General features: G+C 36.6%; 3 protein-coding genes and 1 long non-coding RNA gene across 12 annotated transcripts in view; all 4 read left to right on the plus strand.

Annotated features, from left to right (window-relative positions):
• The first annotated feature begins 644 nt into the window (after positions 1-644).
• Positions 645-3,381, plus strand: LOC140787687 (outer envelope pore protein 16-3, chloroplastic/mitochondrial-like). 5 transcript variants are annotated; one of them, XM_073136759.1, is made up of 3 exons: positions 645-745; positions 1,013-1,344; positions 3,000-3,381. In XM_073136759.1, exons 2-3 carry the CDS (start codon positions 1,014-1,016, stop codon positions 3,146-3,148), a joined length of 480 nt encoding a protein of 159 aa, XP_072992860.1. In that variant the 5' UTR covers positions 645-745; position 1,013; the 3' UTR covers positions 3,149-3,381. The 5 variants fall into 5 exon arrangements, with proteins under 5 accessions (XP_072992860.1, XP_072992856.1, XP_072992857.1 ...); XM_073136755.1 differs by having other exon boundaries at positions 699-745; positions 976-1,344; XM_073136756.1 differs by having other exon boundaries at positions 720-820.
• Positions 3,382-4,502: 1,121 nt separating this feature from the next.
• LOC140787413 (ETHYLENE INSENSITIVE 3-like 3 protein) lies at positions 4,503-9,336 on the plus strand. 3 transcript variants are annotated; one of them, XR_012108848.1, is made up of 4 exons: positions 4,503-4,760; positions 5,147-7,083; positions 7,188-7,274; positions 8,631-9,336. XR_012108848.1 is itself a non-coding variant. In XM_073136313.1 (3 exons), the coding sequence occupies exon 2, from the start codon at positions 5,266-5,268 to the stop codon at positions 7,081-7,083; it is 1,818 nt and encodes a 605-aa protein (XP_072992414.1). In that variant the 5' UTR covers positions 4,503-4,760; positions 5,147-5,265; the 3' UTR covers positions 7,188-7,374. The 3 variants fall into 3 exon arrangements, 1 of the variants encoding a protein (XP_072992414.1); XR_012108847.1 differs by having other exon boundaries at positions 8,854-9,336; XM_073136313.1 differs by lacking the exon at positions 8,631-9,336 and having other exon boundaries at positions 7,188-7,374.
• Positions 9,337-10,409: 1,073 nt separating this feature from the next.
• Positions 10,410-11,041, plus strand: LOC140787205 (uncharacterized). Its single transcript, XR_012108769.1, has 3 exons — positions 10,410-10,559; positions 10,664-10,704; positions 10,774-11,041. It is a non-coding gene; the product is annotated as an uncharacterized lncRNA (long non-coding RNA).
• Positions 11,042-11,266: 225 nt separating this feature from the next.
• The window catches only part of LOC140786706 (uncharacterized), a 29,416-nt gene continuing 26,587 nt past the window's right edge, over positions 11,267-14,095 (plus strand). Inside the window, exons 1-5 of one of the 3 annotated variants that reach the window (XM_073135324.1) lie at positions 11,267-11,498; positions 11,607-11,703; positions 11,820-11,900; positions 11,981-12,009; positions 12,593-12,626. In XM_073135324.1, coding sequence (XP_072991425.1) covers positions 11,443-11,498; positions 11,607-11,703; positions 11,820-11,900; positions 11,981-12,009; positions 12,593-12,626 — 297 coding nt within the window. In that variant the 5' untranslated portion in view covers positions 11,267-11,442. The remainder of the gene's footprint in view (positions 11,499-11,606; positions 11,704-11,819; positions 11,901-11,980; positions 12,010-12,592; positions 12,627-14,095) is intronic. The other 2 variants (XM_073135322.1, XM_073135325.1) reach the window with 2 other exon arrangements.

The following is a 14,095-nucleotide window of genomic DNA, read 5'->3' on the forward strand; positions in this document are numbered from 1 at the left end:
GAACCTTGGTTGTCATCAAGGAATTGCTACAGTGATTATTGTTTAACGATTCAAATAATTCGGGGAATTGTGTCTTTTTCGTTGAAGTTGTAGACCGGATAAGATTAGAATGTCACTCTCTCTTGCTCTGCTTCGGTTTGGCGTAGGATCAATTGATTTTTCGCCGCCGACTTCCCTCACTTAGTGATGCCCATCTGTCTGCTGGCCTCACTGCCATGTTAGGTGGGTGAGGTTTCTTTGGGTGAAAAAAGAGTTCAAGACTCGTTTACGGTAGTAGTCTGTGTTTTTCGGTGTTTGTGTTTTCAACAATATCCTAATGATATTTGGACCTCAAAGTTATGCTTTTTTAGGGATCTCTAGCATAATTATTGTGGAGAAAATTGTTTGATGATTTAGTGGTTTGGCTTAATAATTCTGCTTAGTTGAGATTTACTAGTAATTTTATTGTTATTAAATCTTATTGTTATTAAAAATGAAACGACATCGAGATTTACCAGTAAATTTTCTTTAAATTTCAAATAATTCACTTTCTTCCGTTTACGGGCTATAGCCAATGTGAGAATTGGGCCAGGCCTTGAATTTTAACGGCTCCATTAGCCTGCAGGCTGATCCTAATTTTGTAGCCCAATTGGTACTCGAATTACAAGGACATTTCCGTAATTTAGTACCTCAGTGGCTTAAAAATCTCCTTCGAATCGCCTAAAATCATCCCCTGAAGGTATCAAATCCTCCCCCAATTCATTTGGTACGCCATTGTTTGTATTTTGTTTTCATTTTTATTCTGAATCTTGTATCGTTTACAGCCCCAGTTGATCAAAAGGTGCAAATCGTGATCTTTTTTTTTTTTTTCTCGAAAACGTTTGGGATTTCGATTTCCCTTCCTTGATCTATTCGATCTTTCTGCGAATTCTAGGGTTCTAATTTGCTCTGTCCGTAATGCTAGTGGGTGTTTCTTCCATGTTTTCTCCTGATCAGTTGTGTTGATTTGTGTATGGATTTATTGGATGAAAAGAATGGATCAAACGGAGCTTAATCTAATGGAGGACGAGGATTCCCCCGTCACGAAGACGCTTAAGGGGGCGACCGTGGGTTTGGCAGCGGGAACCATCTGGGGCACCGTTGTTGCCACGTGGCACGATGTCCCTCGGGTTGAGAGAAGCGTTGCGCTTCCCGGGTTGGTCAGAACCCTAAAGATGTGCGGCAACTACGGTCTCACGTTTGCCGCCGTCGGTGGGCTCTACATTGGAGTGGAGCAGCTGGTGCAGAAGCAGAGGATGAAGAGGGATTTCGTCAATGGCGCAGTCGGTGCTTTTGTTGCCGGAGCATCTGTTTATGGTTTTAAAGGTGAGGTTTTTATCTCCCTCTCTCCCTCTCTTTCTCTCTCTCTTTAAACCTAAGTCCATTTATATTGGTGTTTTTCTCATAGCCTATGTAATCCTTCTCTCTGCTTGACTATTATGTTATGTTACTTGTTTTTCGTTCTATAACATGAGTTTATGTAACATTGTAACTACTATCTTTGACTTGTGGTACATATGGTTTGGGAAGGTCAGTTGATATCTAAAATCTTCTTCAGGATCTATGTTCGTAATTAGTCTCTAAGCTTTTAGAAATTTTTGTCTATGCTCGATTTTTTGTCACTGGTTTTGAATAATATTTTTGTGATCGTGTTCTCTGTACAGATTTTGTTCCCTGTCTTTTGACGGTTTGATTGAGGAGTCCTAATGAAGCACATATATAGATACGGATACATTAGAATATAGATATGGAGATATGACAAATTCTTAAAAAATAGGATATAGATACGGCATAGATACATTAGGATACGAATACAGCAAATCCTTAAAAAGTATGAAGATAAATAAATTAATAAAAAATATATGTATCTGCAATTAAATGTCAACCAATGCAAAATATGGTAAAAACATGTATTAACCAAGTGTCCAGGTTAGATAACTTATGTACTAAATAAGTTCAAAATGATTTAGAGTTGGGACAAAAAAACGTGAAAAATGTCGCCATGTCCAACAATTAAAATCGATTAATTTTTATTTGAATACTCCTTTAGGCATATTTGATATGTATTAGTGCCGCATTGGAGATATATCCCTATCTGATACATATCAGATATGTGTATGACACCTCGTATAAGATATCTGTGTTTCATAGGTTAGCCCTAAGCACCTAAGGCAGGGAGTGATGCTCTACATCAATTATGGGATATGAATTTAATGGTAATTTAATAATATTACTTATATCACAGCAATTGGAGAATAATTAGTAAGTTCAATTGCCTATGTGTTGCCTGTTTATGTACATCGTATAGCTTGGGATAAGCAATGTTTCGGAAAAAGCTGGGGATAGTGTTGAGATGTGGAGAAAATTTGTACTCTTGTGTATCCTATGTTATTTGTTCTATCGGATTGAGCTGTTGCAGACAAAAAGTCTGAAAAACTTGATAACTCTATCATGTGCTTCATTTCATAACTTAATCATGAAACTATGATATATAATAACAATTAGCACCAACAATACCTATTGAGATTTGGTTATATGAGCGTAGAAAGAGAAGTGCAGCTACATTGGCAGCAAATAAATCTGAGATATTTGATTAGATCAGGATGGTGTAGAGGAAAAAAATTTCTGGAGAAGCACTGACGCATTTAGTTGCCACCATTAATTTATCTCAGATCCTTATCATGGAGCTCAAAAACTCATCCGGAATTCTCTGTGTTCGTCTATCTCTATGTGCAGATTATTCGATTTCAATTTTGCACTTTAGTAAAGAATTCTACATACTCTCTCTCTCTCTCTCTCTCTCTCTCTCTCTCTCTCTCTCTCTCTCTCTCTCTCACCGGCAAACATACACATGATACAGCAATATCTCGTCAATTTTGCAACTCACTGACTATTTCGAACTCTCTGTTCTTTCCTTATGTTTCATCTTATCATGTGGAGAAAGATCTAAACTTTACATCTAACTTGTTACTAATTGACAGGAAGGAGCATTCAGACAGCCATTTCTGCAGGTTCTTGTTTGGCTTTTACTTCTGCTATGCTCGATATAGGTGGTAGGACCACAAGAGTGGACAATGGTAAGGAGTATTACGCATACACCACCGAGAAGAGGCCATCTATCAAGCAATAAATTGTATGAAGATTGCTGCACTTTTAACTCCTTTGAGGACTGGAGGTTTGGCAAATGAGAGCATGCTTGTTGTGATGACTGCTTGTTCCTTGCAAACACAGCTTACCCCATTATTTGCAGTCTGTTTCCCGTTTTCAGAACCTTATTATTGTGAAAGCTCGAATAAATTGTTTGTCACTTCTCATTGTTTTGATGATGGAGCTTATAATCAGTCTGGTTTTTTCCTTTTCCCATTATAACTGTTCATGAAGAGCATGGTCTCTTTTCCTACTACTGTTGCAGTGACTGATCAATAAACAGATGATCTGAAGATGTATGATCCCAATCTCTATACTAGCATTGACATTAAAACAAAATGGACGTATACATTTTTAAGATTTTGATCTTGTCTTTTTTCCTGCTATACCAATAAAAGATTGATGCAAATTATTGGGTATGAATACCAGGAACAAAAGAAGAAAGGGTTTCTGACTTTATTTATTTTTTGCAGTATAGTATAATGCATATACTCGAAATGATCCATTATAATAAAGTTGGGTAAATACTTGAAAGGTTGAATTCATATACAAGCAATACTACACAATAGTGATAGATAGACAACAAAACAGAATGTAATTAATGTGTAAACCAACTAAGAATATTTCTATATCCACTATACAGTGAAAACAGAATGTACTCTGTCTAGCTCATTTTTTTTATTTATCTATAATGACATTTTTGCTTCCTCAACTCTGGCGAGTATCAAAGAAAACGATTAAACGATTAAACGATTATCTTATTGCTAGCTTTTATCATTTCTTTTTTCTTCTCTAAAATAAGAATAAAATGATATCAGAAGAGTCTAAAGTTGATTGTGTTATAGTCGCGTGATATTTTATTAATGATAAAAATCTAAAGAATTGCTAACAAAAGAAACATTTAAAAAGTTCTAATAATTTTTCTTCTATAAAGAGAATTCAGTACCACAAACTTCAAGCCCTCAAGTGCCCAGCAGTAAATAGAGGTACAAAAAACAAACACCCCCTCAAAAGTGGCAGCTAATGGGCCACGGCGAGAGAAGGGCTTTACGTGGTTAAAAGGGATGACAAAAGATGAGAGGATTTACATTGAAAAAGAAGAAGCAATAATTAGGAGGTTATAAATATATATGTAATTTTTTTTTCCGGATGATTTATTTAAAAAATACCAAGATTATTATTTATTATTACAAATTTAGCATGTAAGAATTTGGTTGCAATAAAGGCCCAAAAGACGAGGGATGAGAGGCAGAGATTTGTTCTAGCGAAGCACAAAAAGGTTTCATCGCAGTGTTGCGCAGACGATTATAGAAAGAGTTGTAGTGGCTAATTTGGTCCATTGAACATTGCCCAACTTGACCAGGAAAATAGATATAATAAATGATCTCCGCTGCCTATAACCGTCTTTTTACTAATCTCGTCGCCTCCCCTCCTCTGGTCCTCTCTCTCTCTCTCTCTCTCTCTCTCTCTCTCATAATCACCGCTGTAGTCTTGTTTCTCTCCTCCCTCCTCCGACCTATCCCTACCATTTCCACCTCCCTCAAATAAAGAGAGAAAAATTATAGAAAGAGGAGTTGGATTCGATCTCCAATCTGGTATTGATTCGCTTCTCTTCCTCTTTTGTATTTCCTATTTGGTTGGAGTTTGTGATGCCGTGATGTGCCCAATTGATTTCTATTATTCGTTCTATTGAAATTCGGTTGGGTGTATGTAATCGAGCGTGTAGGAGCGGTGGGTTTTTTAGGAGATGAATTCGCTTTATGTTCCTGTGGTCGATTCTATCTGTGTTTATTGTACTAATTGTGTCGAGACTTTTATGTGTTTGAGAAAAGGAAGGATTTTGAGATCCTTTTGCTCTTGTATTAGATCACTATTGTATAGGACTATTTGCAGGTATACGTTTATGTACATACCGAGATTTGATGGACTTCTTATATTGCTATTAATTTAGTTCTGTTCTATATGATGAATCTTTGGGCAGGATTTTGAAGCAAAACTTAGATGATGATGATGATGATGATGATGATGATGATGATGATCTCTGAGATGAATTTGCAATTGTATTAAAGGGAAAGTCGGTTGCTTGTCAGAACTGATTTTATGGATCAGCTTGCAATAATAGCTAACGAGTTAGGTGATGGTTCCGATTATGAGGTTGATGGCGTCAGGTGCGAGAACCTCATCGAGAATGATGTTAGCGATGAAGAAATTGAACCAGATGATCTGGCAAGGCGAATGTGGAAAGACAGGGTTAAGCTTAGGAGAATCAAGGAGCGACAGAAGTTTGCTTCTCAGCAGGATTCTTCTGGAAAATCTAAGCCCAAGCAGATCTCTGATCAGGCTCGTAGGAAAAAGATGTCAAGAGCGCAAGATGGGATACTCAAGTATATGTTGAAGTTGATGGAAGTGTGTAATGTTCGTGGATTCGTCTACGGAATAATACCTGAGAAAGGGAAGCCTGTTAGTGGTGCTTCAGATAACATAAGAGCTTGGTGGAAGGAAAAGGTAAAGTTCGATAAAAATGGACCTGCAGCTGTAGCAAAGTATGAGGCAGAGAATTTTGCAGTTGAGAATGCTCAGAATAAAGGAGGCAAGAATCTTCATAGTCTTATGGATCTTCAAGATGCTACATTGGGGTCACTTCTATCATCATTGATGCAACATTGTGACCCTCCGCAACGTAAGTACCCACTAGAGAAGGGTACACCTCCTCCCTGGTGGCCTTCTGGAAATGAAAATTGGTGGACGGGTCTGGGTCTACCCAAGGGACAAATCCCTCCTTATAAGAAACCACATGATCTTAAGAAGGTATGGAAGGTTGGGGTTCTGACAGGTGTGATCAAGCACATGTCTCCTAATATCGATAAGATCAAAACACATGTCAGGAAATCCAAATGCTTGCAGGATAAAATGAGTGCAAAGGAGAGCTTAATTTGGTTAGGAGTTCTCAATAAAGAAGAAATGACCATTCATCAGCTTAGCACTGAGAATGGTTTGTCTGATGTAACTCAGCATAGTGGTCATGGGGAAAGAAAGGAGGACACAAATAGTAGTAGTAGTAACGAGTACGATGTTGATGGCTTTGAAGTTGCGCGTGACTCTTCATCATCTAAAGATGATGAAAGAAATGTGCAGTTGGTTGCACAAATTCATGAGGCAAATACCACTTCGGGAGATGGGGAAAATAATCCACCAGAAAATGCTAACAAAGTTATTCAACGTAAGGATCAGGTAAATGAAAAGCCAAAGAGAAAAAGGCCTCGTGGTGTAAGTTCAACACTTGTTGAGCAGAGGAAAGAAGCAGCTCATAACGAAAACTTACAAGAGGATTCACGAAATGCTATCCCTGATATGAATTGCATAGACTTGCCCCTTGTGGCTTATCAGGTTTCCAGCTTCAACCAGTCGGATTATTCAAATCAAGCTTTACAACATCAGGAAGATCTTCCAAACCAGCTACTTCTTGCTGAAATTGAGGTTAATGACTTCACTAATGCCACTCCCCAGAGCATGTACACAGGAAGCCAGCCATCATTGTTCTCTGGTGCTGAAAATAATGTGCTGCAGTCTGGAAACAATTTTCACCCAGGCACTGGTTTTGAAATTTTCTCTTCATCAATTGGTTATGGAGCCTCTCATGGGAAACAGCAGCTCTCCTTGTCTGCGTCTGATCATCAAATGAAATCTGTGGGTGCTGGATTTCCTGTGGATAATAATATTTATGGGCACCCATTGGCATCCAGTGGAAATGGAGATGTGCAACCATTCATAGATGAACATTTCTACAGTGATCATGATAAGTTTGTTGGCGGTTCTTTTGATGGATTACCTTTAGATTTCATTGGAATCAACAGTCCAATGCCTGACATAGATGAGTTGCTGCATGATGATGATTTAATGGAGTACTTGGGAACATAAGTGAGTAACATTGCTTTTCTATCTAGTTGTTTGTTGCTGCTTATCCTTCTTCAATTGCTCATCTTACTTATTTTCCTTTTTCTCTTATTTTGTCTGTTTCACAGGAAAAGCCATGGAGTAACCTTCCAGTTGATTGTTACCTAACATCAAGTCCTTGTTGCCAGATGGTACACTATTTGAACAATTGGATGGTAATCTAATTCTCCCTCACTGTAACTTTTGTTTTAAAAGCTGCTGTTACTGAGACTCAAAAGTAATCAAAAGGCATTGCTTCAAGAATTTGATTTCAAATGATCTGTTACATGGGTATGGTCAATGATCATGGAGGTGAAAGTCCACTTAAAAGTTAAAATCTAAACTTAATGTTGGAAAAAACTAAAAAGTATTATTTACATCAACATTTGGACTTGATTGAATGGTCATTACAGTGCATGAGAAAGTATGACATCAGAAATAGGAACGTTAAGCAATGTCTGAGCCTATGTAAGTTTTATACTTTTATGTAGAAAACTTGGAAATTTCTATATCTGCACTATATAATAAATTTTCATAACAGTATCTAGATTTATCACAAGAAAGCAGGTAAAGTGGTTCATTGGGTTGTCCAGAGTATTTTCCATCTACGTGTTCCACTTAGGAATTTAGATATAGTGTTATTTGTGATTCGCTGGTATGCAGCTTGAGAGGCTGATATAAAGGGGTCTGAATTGCAATGGCTAGGGCGTCTTTTTCTTTGCAGGGAAATTTAGAAAAGAGGAAGGAGAAAGATGCATCGGAATATCATGATGTGATAAGGTTTAGAGCCTACCATGAAAGAACATGGTTACTACTGAAGAGTTGATAGCAACTAGATTATTGAGCCAATTAATTTGATTAGTTCCATCACCACCAAATTTTATCTTCTCATTAAAGTATTCAGAACACCATGATTTTGGCTTTCTTTTACTGGTTGCTGTAACTCAAGTCCTTACGAATGAAGAATGACAATTCCAATTGTTAGCCAACTGCACTTTAGTTTCTGCGAATGTGAGGCCTTCAACTAAACTAAACGTGCAAACTGCATACATACTATTGAAGAGACTCAATTTCCTTCATGAAAATTATGCACTTTGGTAATTCTGTTCTTTCGAGTTTTGATTCTTATGAGCTTATTAGACCTTTATCAAGGCACATAACTTTTACCAACTATATATTATTATCCAACCTCAAAGAGTTGCACACTCTTGGGTACGAAGGTACATTATCCCTCTTGGTTGATATGTCCATCTAAGATGTTAGAATATCTTTGTTTGTAAACTGTGATCTTTAATGTTTTATTATAGGCTTAGCCGCTTAGCCAACCAATGTAGTTTTGGCCAGGCTGATGTATCTGATACTTTATCCTGGTTCCGTTTCCGCTGAGTTGTCATCTAAGCTTCTTCTTGAACTTTTTCTGATACAATTTCCTGTTGATATTTCCCATTCATCTGGAAATGACAAAATAATTGTTTTAAAAGCTTTTTATCGCTATCTTTTATTTCTTATGATTGATTGTTTATTTCTTTAAGATGATGGTGATTGTGATGATGATGATGGTGATTGTGATGATGATGATGGTGATGATGTCTTCACCTGAAATCCAACCTTCCTCAAAGACTAATATGTCAGATATTAGATTTCAAGAATCCTCATTTTCATCCTAATATCTGAAACAGTTTCGATCTTGTAAATAATTCTCTGTGAATGCCATGACTAATGTATTTTTCTTTTATCTTAACATTGCTTTGGTAGAAACCAAGGTTGCTCATTTTCAAAAGGGAGAGAGCACTAGAGTACTTCGCAGATTTTGTACGAAATCGACTGTTTACTAATCGAGTGCCCTCCGTCATGATCATTTCTCAGAGAGTTCTGTTGATTGAGAAAGAATGTTGAAGAAGCAATAGTAAAAGGTCTATCTGAAATTTTTATTCTTGTTTTAATTCTACTTTCTTTTGTCAACCTGGATGATGAGAAGATTTGGCTAATACAGTGACACTAATGTCCAAATTATTGCAATTGTGTGACTAATAGTGGAGAAGTGCTTTTGACCATCAATAGTTAACAGAGATGGCTAAGCCAACACGGAAGTTTTTCTATTATAGATTTAGAGGTCAATGTATTGCTGTCGTCCTGGCTGACATCACTATTGCTATCTGTAACATATAATAGTATATGTTTTTTGTATTTAAACATATAATAATATGTTGCAGTCTATATCAGTTTGTGCTTTTTATATGCCTTCTGGATTGCTAGTTGCAATGCTCATTCCTATAATCCTACACCCTATAGAGCTTTTGCGGGAAAAATATTTTAGTTTAAGTTTCAACTTGCAAAAAATTTTCCTTTACATATTTTCATGGTAGAATCACTCAATTTCACTATTTTAGACTAAAGTATTTGGTGGAGAGATAGTTTTTTTTTTCATTTAATACCAATTTATCTTTTTTTCTAAAAAAATAAATTTATATTAAAAAACAATATTTTTCTTAAACTCAACAAATTAAATATTATTTCTCTTTCATCTTTCTCTTATGATTATTTGATTTAAATAAATATGTCATTATGATCTTCACAAATCATATAATCCAACTTTTTATTTGATATTTAAAAAATATTCTAAATCACAAAAAAAGAGGAAAAAATGACATTGCTACGTAAATAATGTTATAGCAAATAAACTTTATCTTATGCTAGTACATTGGTTTATATAACTTGAATGGTTGGCTTATGGTGTCCAGCCCATTTAGTCTACAAGCTTTTCTCAATTAAAAATATACATATTGATATCTAAGGCGGTAACTTTTTAACGGTTGTAGAATTATATTTACTCATCTTTTTACCATCCACATAAACATACTCTGATCAAGAGTTAAAAAATTGTAAGTGACACCCACCATGGGAGTCAATTAAAACTTATCGAGGGGTAGTTACGTCAACTTAATATTCCAACTAATCCAATCGAGGGCATTACCGCATTAGTGGCTAGGCTATAGACCCAAAAGAGATGGCATCCTTCGTAATATCAACAAAGCTAGCGCCTTCTTTGTTAGACGCCACTGTCGTCGGCGCGACGTAAGCTGTCGCACGCCAACCACCGTCCGTGCCGGGAAGCGCCTCATCTTGCGCCACGTTGCAGGACAGCTGGCTCTCCGTCTCTGCCACTCGCCACCTCTCTCGCACGTGCGACGGCCAACGTCGATAGGCTCGAGCAAAGCTAATAGAAAGCCACTTAATAACTTTTTTTTTTCTTTTTAATCTTTATCAAAAATTTATCGGCACTTTATTCCTACTGCAGAAAAGAAGAAAAAAAAGAGGAGCATTGCCTTCTTCCTTCTTCCTTCTTCCTTCTTTCCTTATCCTCTTTCCTCTTCTTTAGATGGCCAACACCACCTCTTCCTTGATAGCCATTATGCTCATTTCTATGGCCTTTCTGCCATTCACTTTTACTTCTCGACCTGGTACATATACATATATATATATGTATACGCACTCCTCTCTCTCTCTCTCTACAAGCTTTTAATGCCATTTAAATCTCTCAAACTTTCTTAAACTTCCATGGCAGGTTTGCAACTTGAGATGGTAATGCAAGTTAGGATGCCAAAGGTTAGTACGAGATATTCTGGAACGTTATAATTTGTTTGTTAACTTATTAAACGAGTCTAACATTACTAGGTTGGAGAAGAGAAGAGCTCACCCAAAATAGAATCATCAACGCCTAAGGCATCAGCAAGGCAAGTACCAACTGGGCCGGATCCTGTTCACCATCATGGATTACCTAAACGTCATGCAACCCATGATCCATAGCCATCCATTTATTTTTTTGTTAGTTTATGTATTCATACAGAGATGTTTTCATTTTTAAAATTTTTTTTTCTGTTACTTTCTCTCTTCTATTTATTCTTCGTTTGTTAGTGATCAATGAAGCTGCTTTTTCTTCAAATTTTCGTGCTGTTGCTTTTTAATTCTTTCCCAATATTAGGACCAACTTTATGTGAATGGGAGATTAAATGGACAACCATAAGCAAGCTTGTTCCAATAGAACCATTAAATCCCGTTATTAATTTAGAGAAACTAGCTGTTATAATTGTATTTCTTTTTCTTTTTTTTTTGCGGTTTAGGGTGAAATTTAGGGGGCAAATGGTAAATTTAATTATTGAATAACCCAGCCCATGCCGGTCTAATTATTGAATTAACGGATCGGACTACGGACCCGTTCCTCTATAAATATCTCCTCAAGAAACCGACATCCGACCCGTTCCTAAACGCACTCTTTTTTGGCGGGAAACCCGACGGCCCTCGCCGTCTCCTTCCTCCCTCTCAGTCTTCTGGATTTCTTGATCCATGGATCGATACCTCGTCCGAGCTCCTCGCCAAGAAAACCCTAGGCCTCCTCTCAGGTACTTCCACTTCCCATGTTTCTCCCAATTCGTCTCTTAATTGTTCCTTGGTTGATCTGATTCCGATGAGGATTTCTTTTTGTGTTCTTTTGCCTTCTCTTCCCGAAGACCTCGATGGGAACGGATCATCCCCGAGATAGAAGGCAGGATCACCACCAAGTACCGGCGGGAATCATCTCGCCTTATCGTCGATTCGTACGTGGAGGTAAAAAATTTCTCCACACCTGCTTAGCTCTCGGATCACGTAGTCAAGTTGCTAGGTTCTTGCAATTGGATCCTGGATTCTTGGATCTGAACTCGTTCTTTCTTAATGTTGGAAAGGCTAGCGCTATCGTGCACAGTTGCTCATCGGAGCCCACCTCTCCTTCATATGTAAGGGTCATGGGAACTCCTTTTCTCGTAGTATGTTTTTTTTTTTCCCATGATATTGATTTGGATAGACTTGTGAGTTTGCTATTGTGATGGTGTTATGATGTCATCAGATGGCTCGGGCCCTAAGTGGGAGAATAAGGTTTGTTTTCCTCTGCTTCATTGTTCGCTGCATTTGTTATTATCTTCTCGGTAATATTGCTGATGCATAACTTTGTTTCGAGTTCAAATTATTTCTTTCGGATATTTTCCTCCCTTGGATTAATTTACTTTTGATTATGATGCAATCTTATTGTAGTTAGACTCAGTTTATTTAACAAGTCTCAACATCTAAGGATTATTTTGGAAGAATGATGAAACACAGCCTGGAATATCCTCGTCGCTCTGTCATTAGGCATGCCATTATTTCTCTCAAAGAACCATGCAAACTCTTCTCGACATTTAAAAGTTATCTTGTGCGTTTTGATTAATTGATCTTGTGGAAGCTTCACGCTATGTGGATTTATTGCAACACTGTCATAGTTTCCTCAAACTACAAATTTCAAACTAATGCAGTTATGCTATCTATAGTTTTTGTCTGACTTAAGCTCTTATAATTTATTCAAAACTGCAATTTTGACGTTTGCCAGCTAAGTTTTTGCTTGTTTAAAAGCCTTCGTTTCCTTCATTGTGTGTTCTAATCTCGTAGAAGTGGATGTATTGACATGCTCTTTATGATTTAGCAGGGATGAGATTTCAGATTTGGAGTTTGATTCCAAGGTAAATACTTTAGTTGGATCTTAGTCTGTGTTTTTGACTTTTTTCTATCTGTAATCATCTAATTTCTAAAGCTTAAAGCAAATCATCTAAAGTGTTTTTACTTTCTAAAAGTATATCTTATGGAAGTTTCAAACCTTGAGTACTGATGTGTGAATAATGCTCACAGCAGTCAACATAAACTTGAATAGTCCATGACTATATTCGAGGATTCAGACTAGCAGATGTATATATATAGGGCTTACATGTCTAGTCTAAACTTTGTCATTTATATTTGAGTCAAGATGCAATACATAGGAACTTAAAGTTCACAGCTAACCTACCATGTTCCTGACACTCAGTTTTGAGCTTATCATACTTTAAATGGAAAGTTAGCATCACTTTGAAATGGAGTAAATCTTAAATATCACTTATTTCTGAAACCATCTGCAAGTGGAAAGAATTCTGTCAATATTGGTAAGGGCTTCTTCAATTCTGAAAAGGAGACATACATACACTTACTATTTGCTGCATATGGGGACATTATTTTAGCTTAATACATGAGTAACTGAGAAAAAACCTTCACAAGATATTTGACTCTTGATGAGGCAGTAACTAACGAAATTCGTCAAGTCATAAGTAAATTAGTTTGGATCAGCAAATGTTCCATGCTACCAGTTTACAGATATTAAAATAATCTGATATTGTTGTAATGGAGTTTAACAATATTGGATCTCTGATGTTTTAACAAGTTTCCTATACTTAATGATTTTTCTAAGGTGTTTGATATTAAAAGTGTTATGTGCTTGATCTTACAAGTTTATTTCATCAGAGGGCTCTCCTTGTTATTGGTGAGTTTAATTAAGGGTTCATGTCCTTAAGTTGTTGGACATACTCTAAATTTTTTTTGACTATTCTCTGTAGTTGATGCTCAGTGAGTATGAGGCATTGAGTTCCACAAATTCTAATTGTGGAGGCTCTCCTTGCTTATTCGGTGGATTTGATGAGCCTTTTAACATTTGAGCTGTCTGACTACTGATCAAAATTTTGTTACTGAAATCTACTCTGACATATATTAATATATGTTACACTTGTTGGAAGTTTAATATATGTTACACTTGTTGGTAGTTTAGTATATGTTACACTTGTTGGAAGTTTAATATATGTTACACTTGTTGGAAGTTTAATATATGTTACACTTGTTGGAAGTTTAATATATGTTACACTTGTTGGAAGTTTAGTATATGTTACACTTGTTGGAAGTTTAATTCCATTTCTCCTGATTCCATTGCTAGAGAGATGCTTCTGCTCTGTTGCTAAGTGGTTGGAACTGTTCATATTCTACAACCATCCCACTCTGTGTAACATTTAGTTTTAGTCATTTTTTAAGTCCCGACTCTATGAGTCTTCTAATCAGAGGAATTTTTTCTAGTCCCAGTCCTTCTGAAAAGTGACATTTATTGTCAGATTATTCCTGAGATGGATGGAATTAA

This window comes from Typha latifolia, chromosome 4 (assembly GCF_019914945.1).
Source record: "Typha latifolia isolate L0001 chromosome 4, TyphaL0001v2, whole genome shotgun sequence".
Taxonomy (NCBI): Eukaryota; Viridiplantae; Streptophyta; class Magnoliopsida; order Poales; family Typhaceae; genus Typha; species Typha latifolia.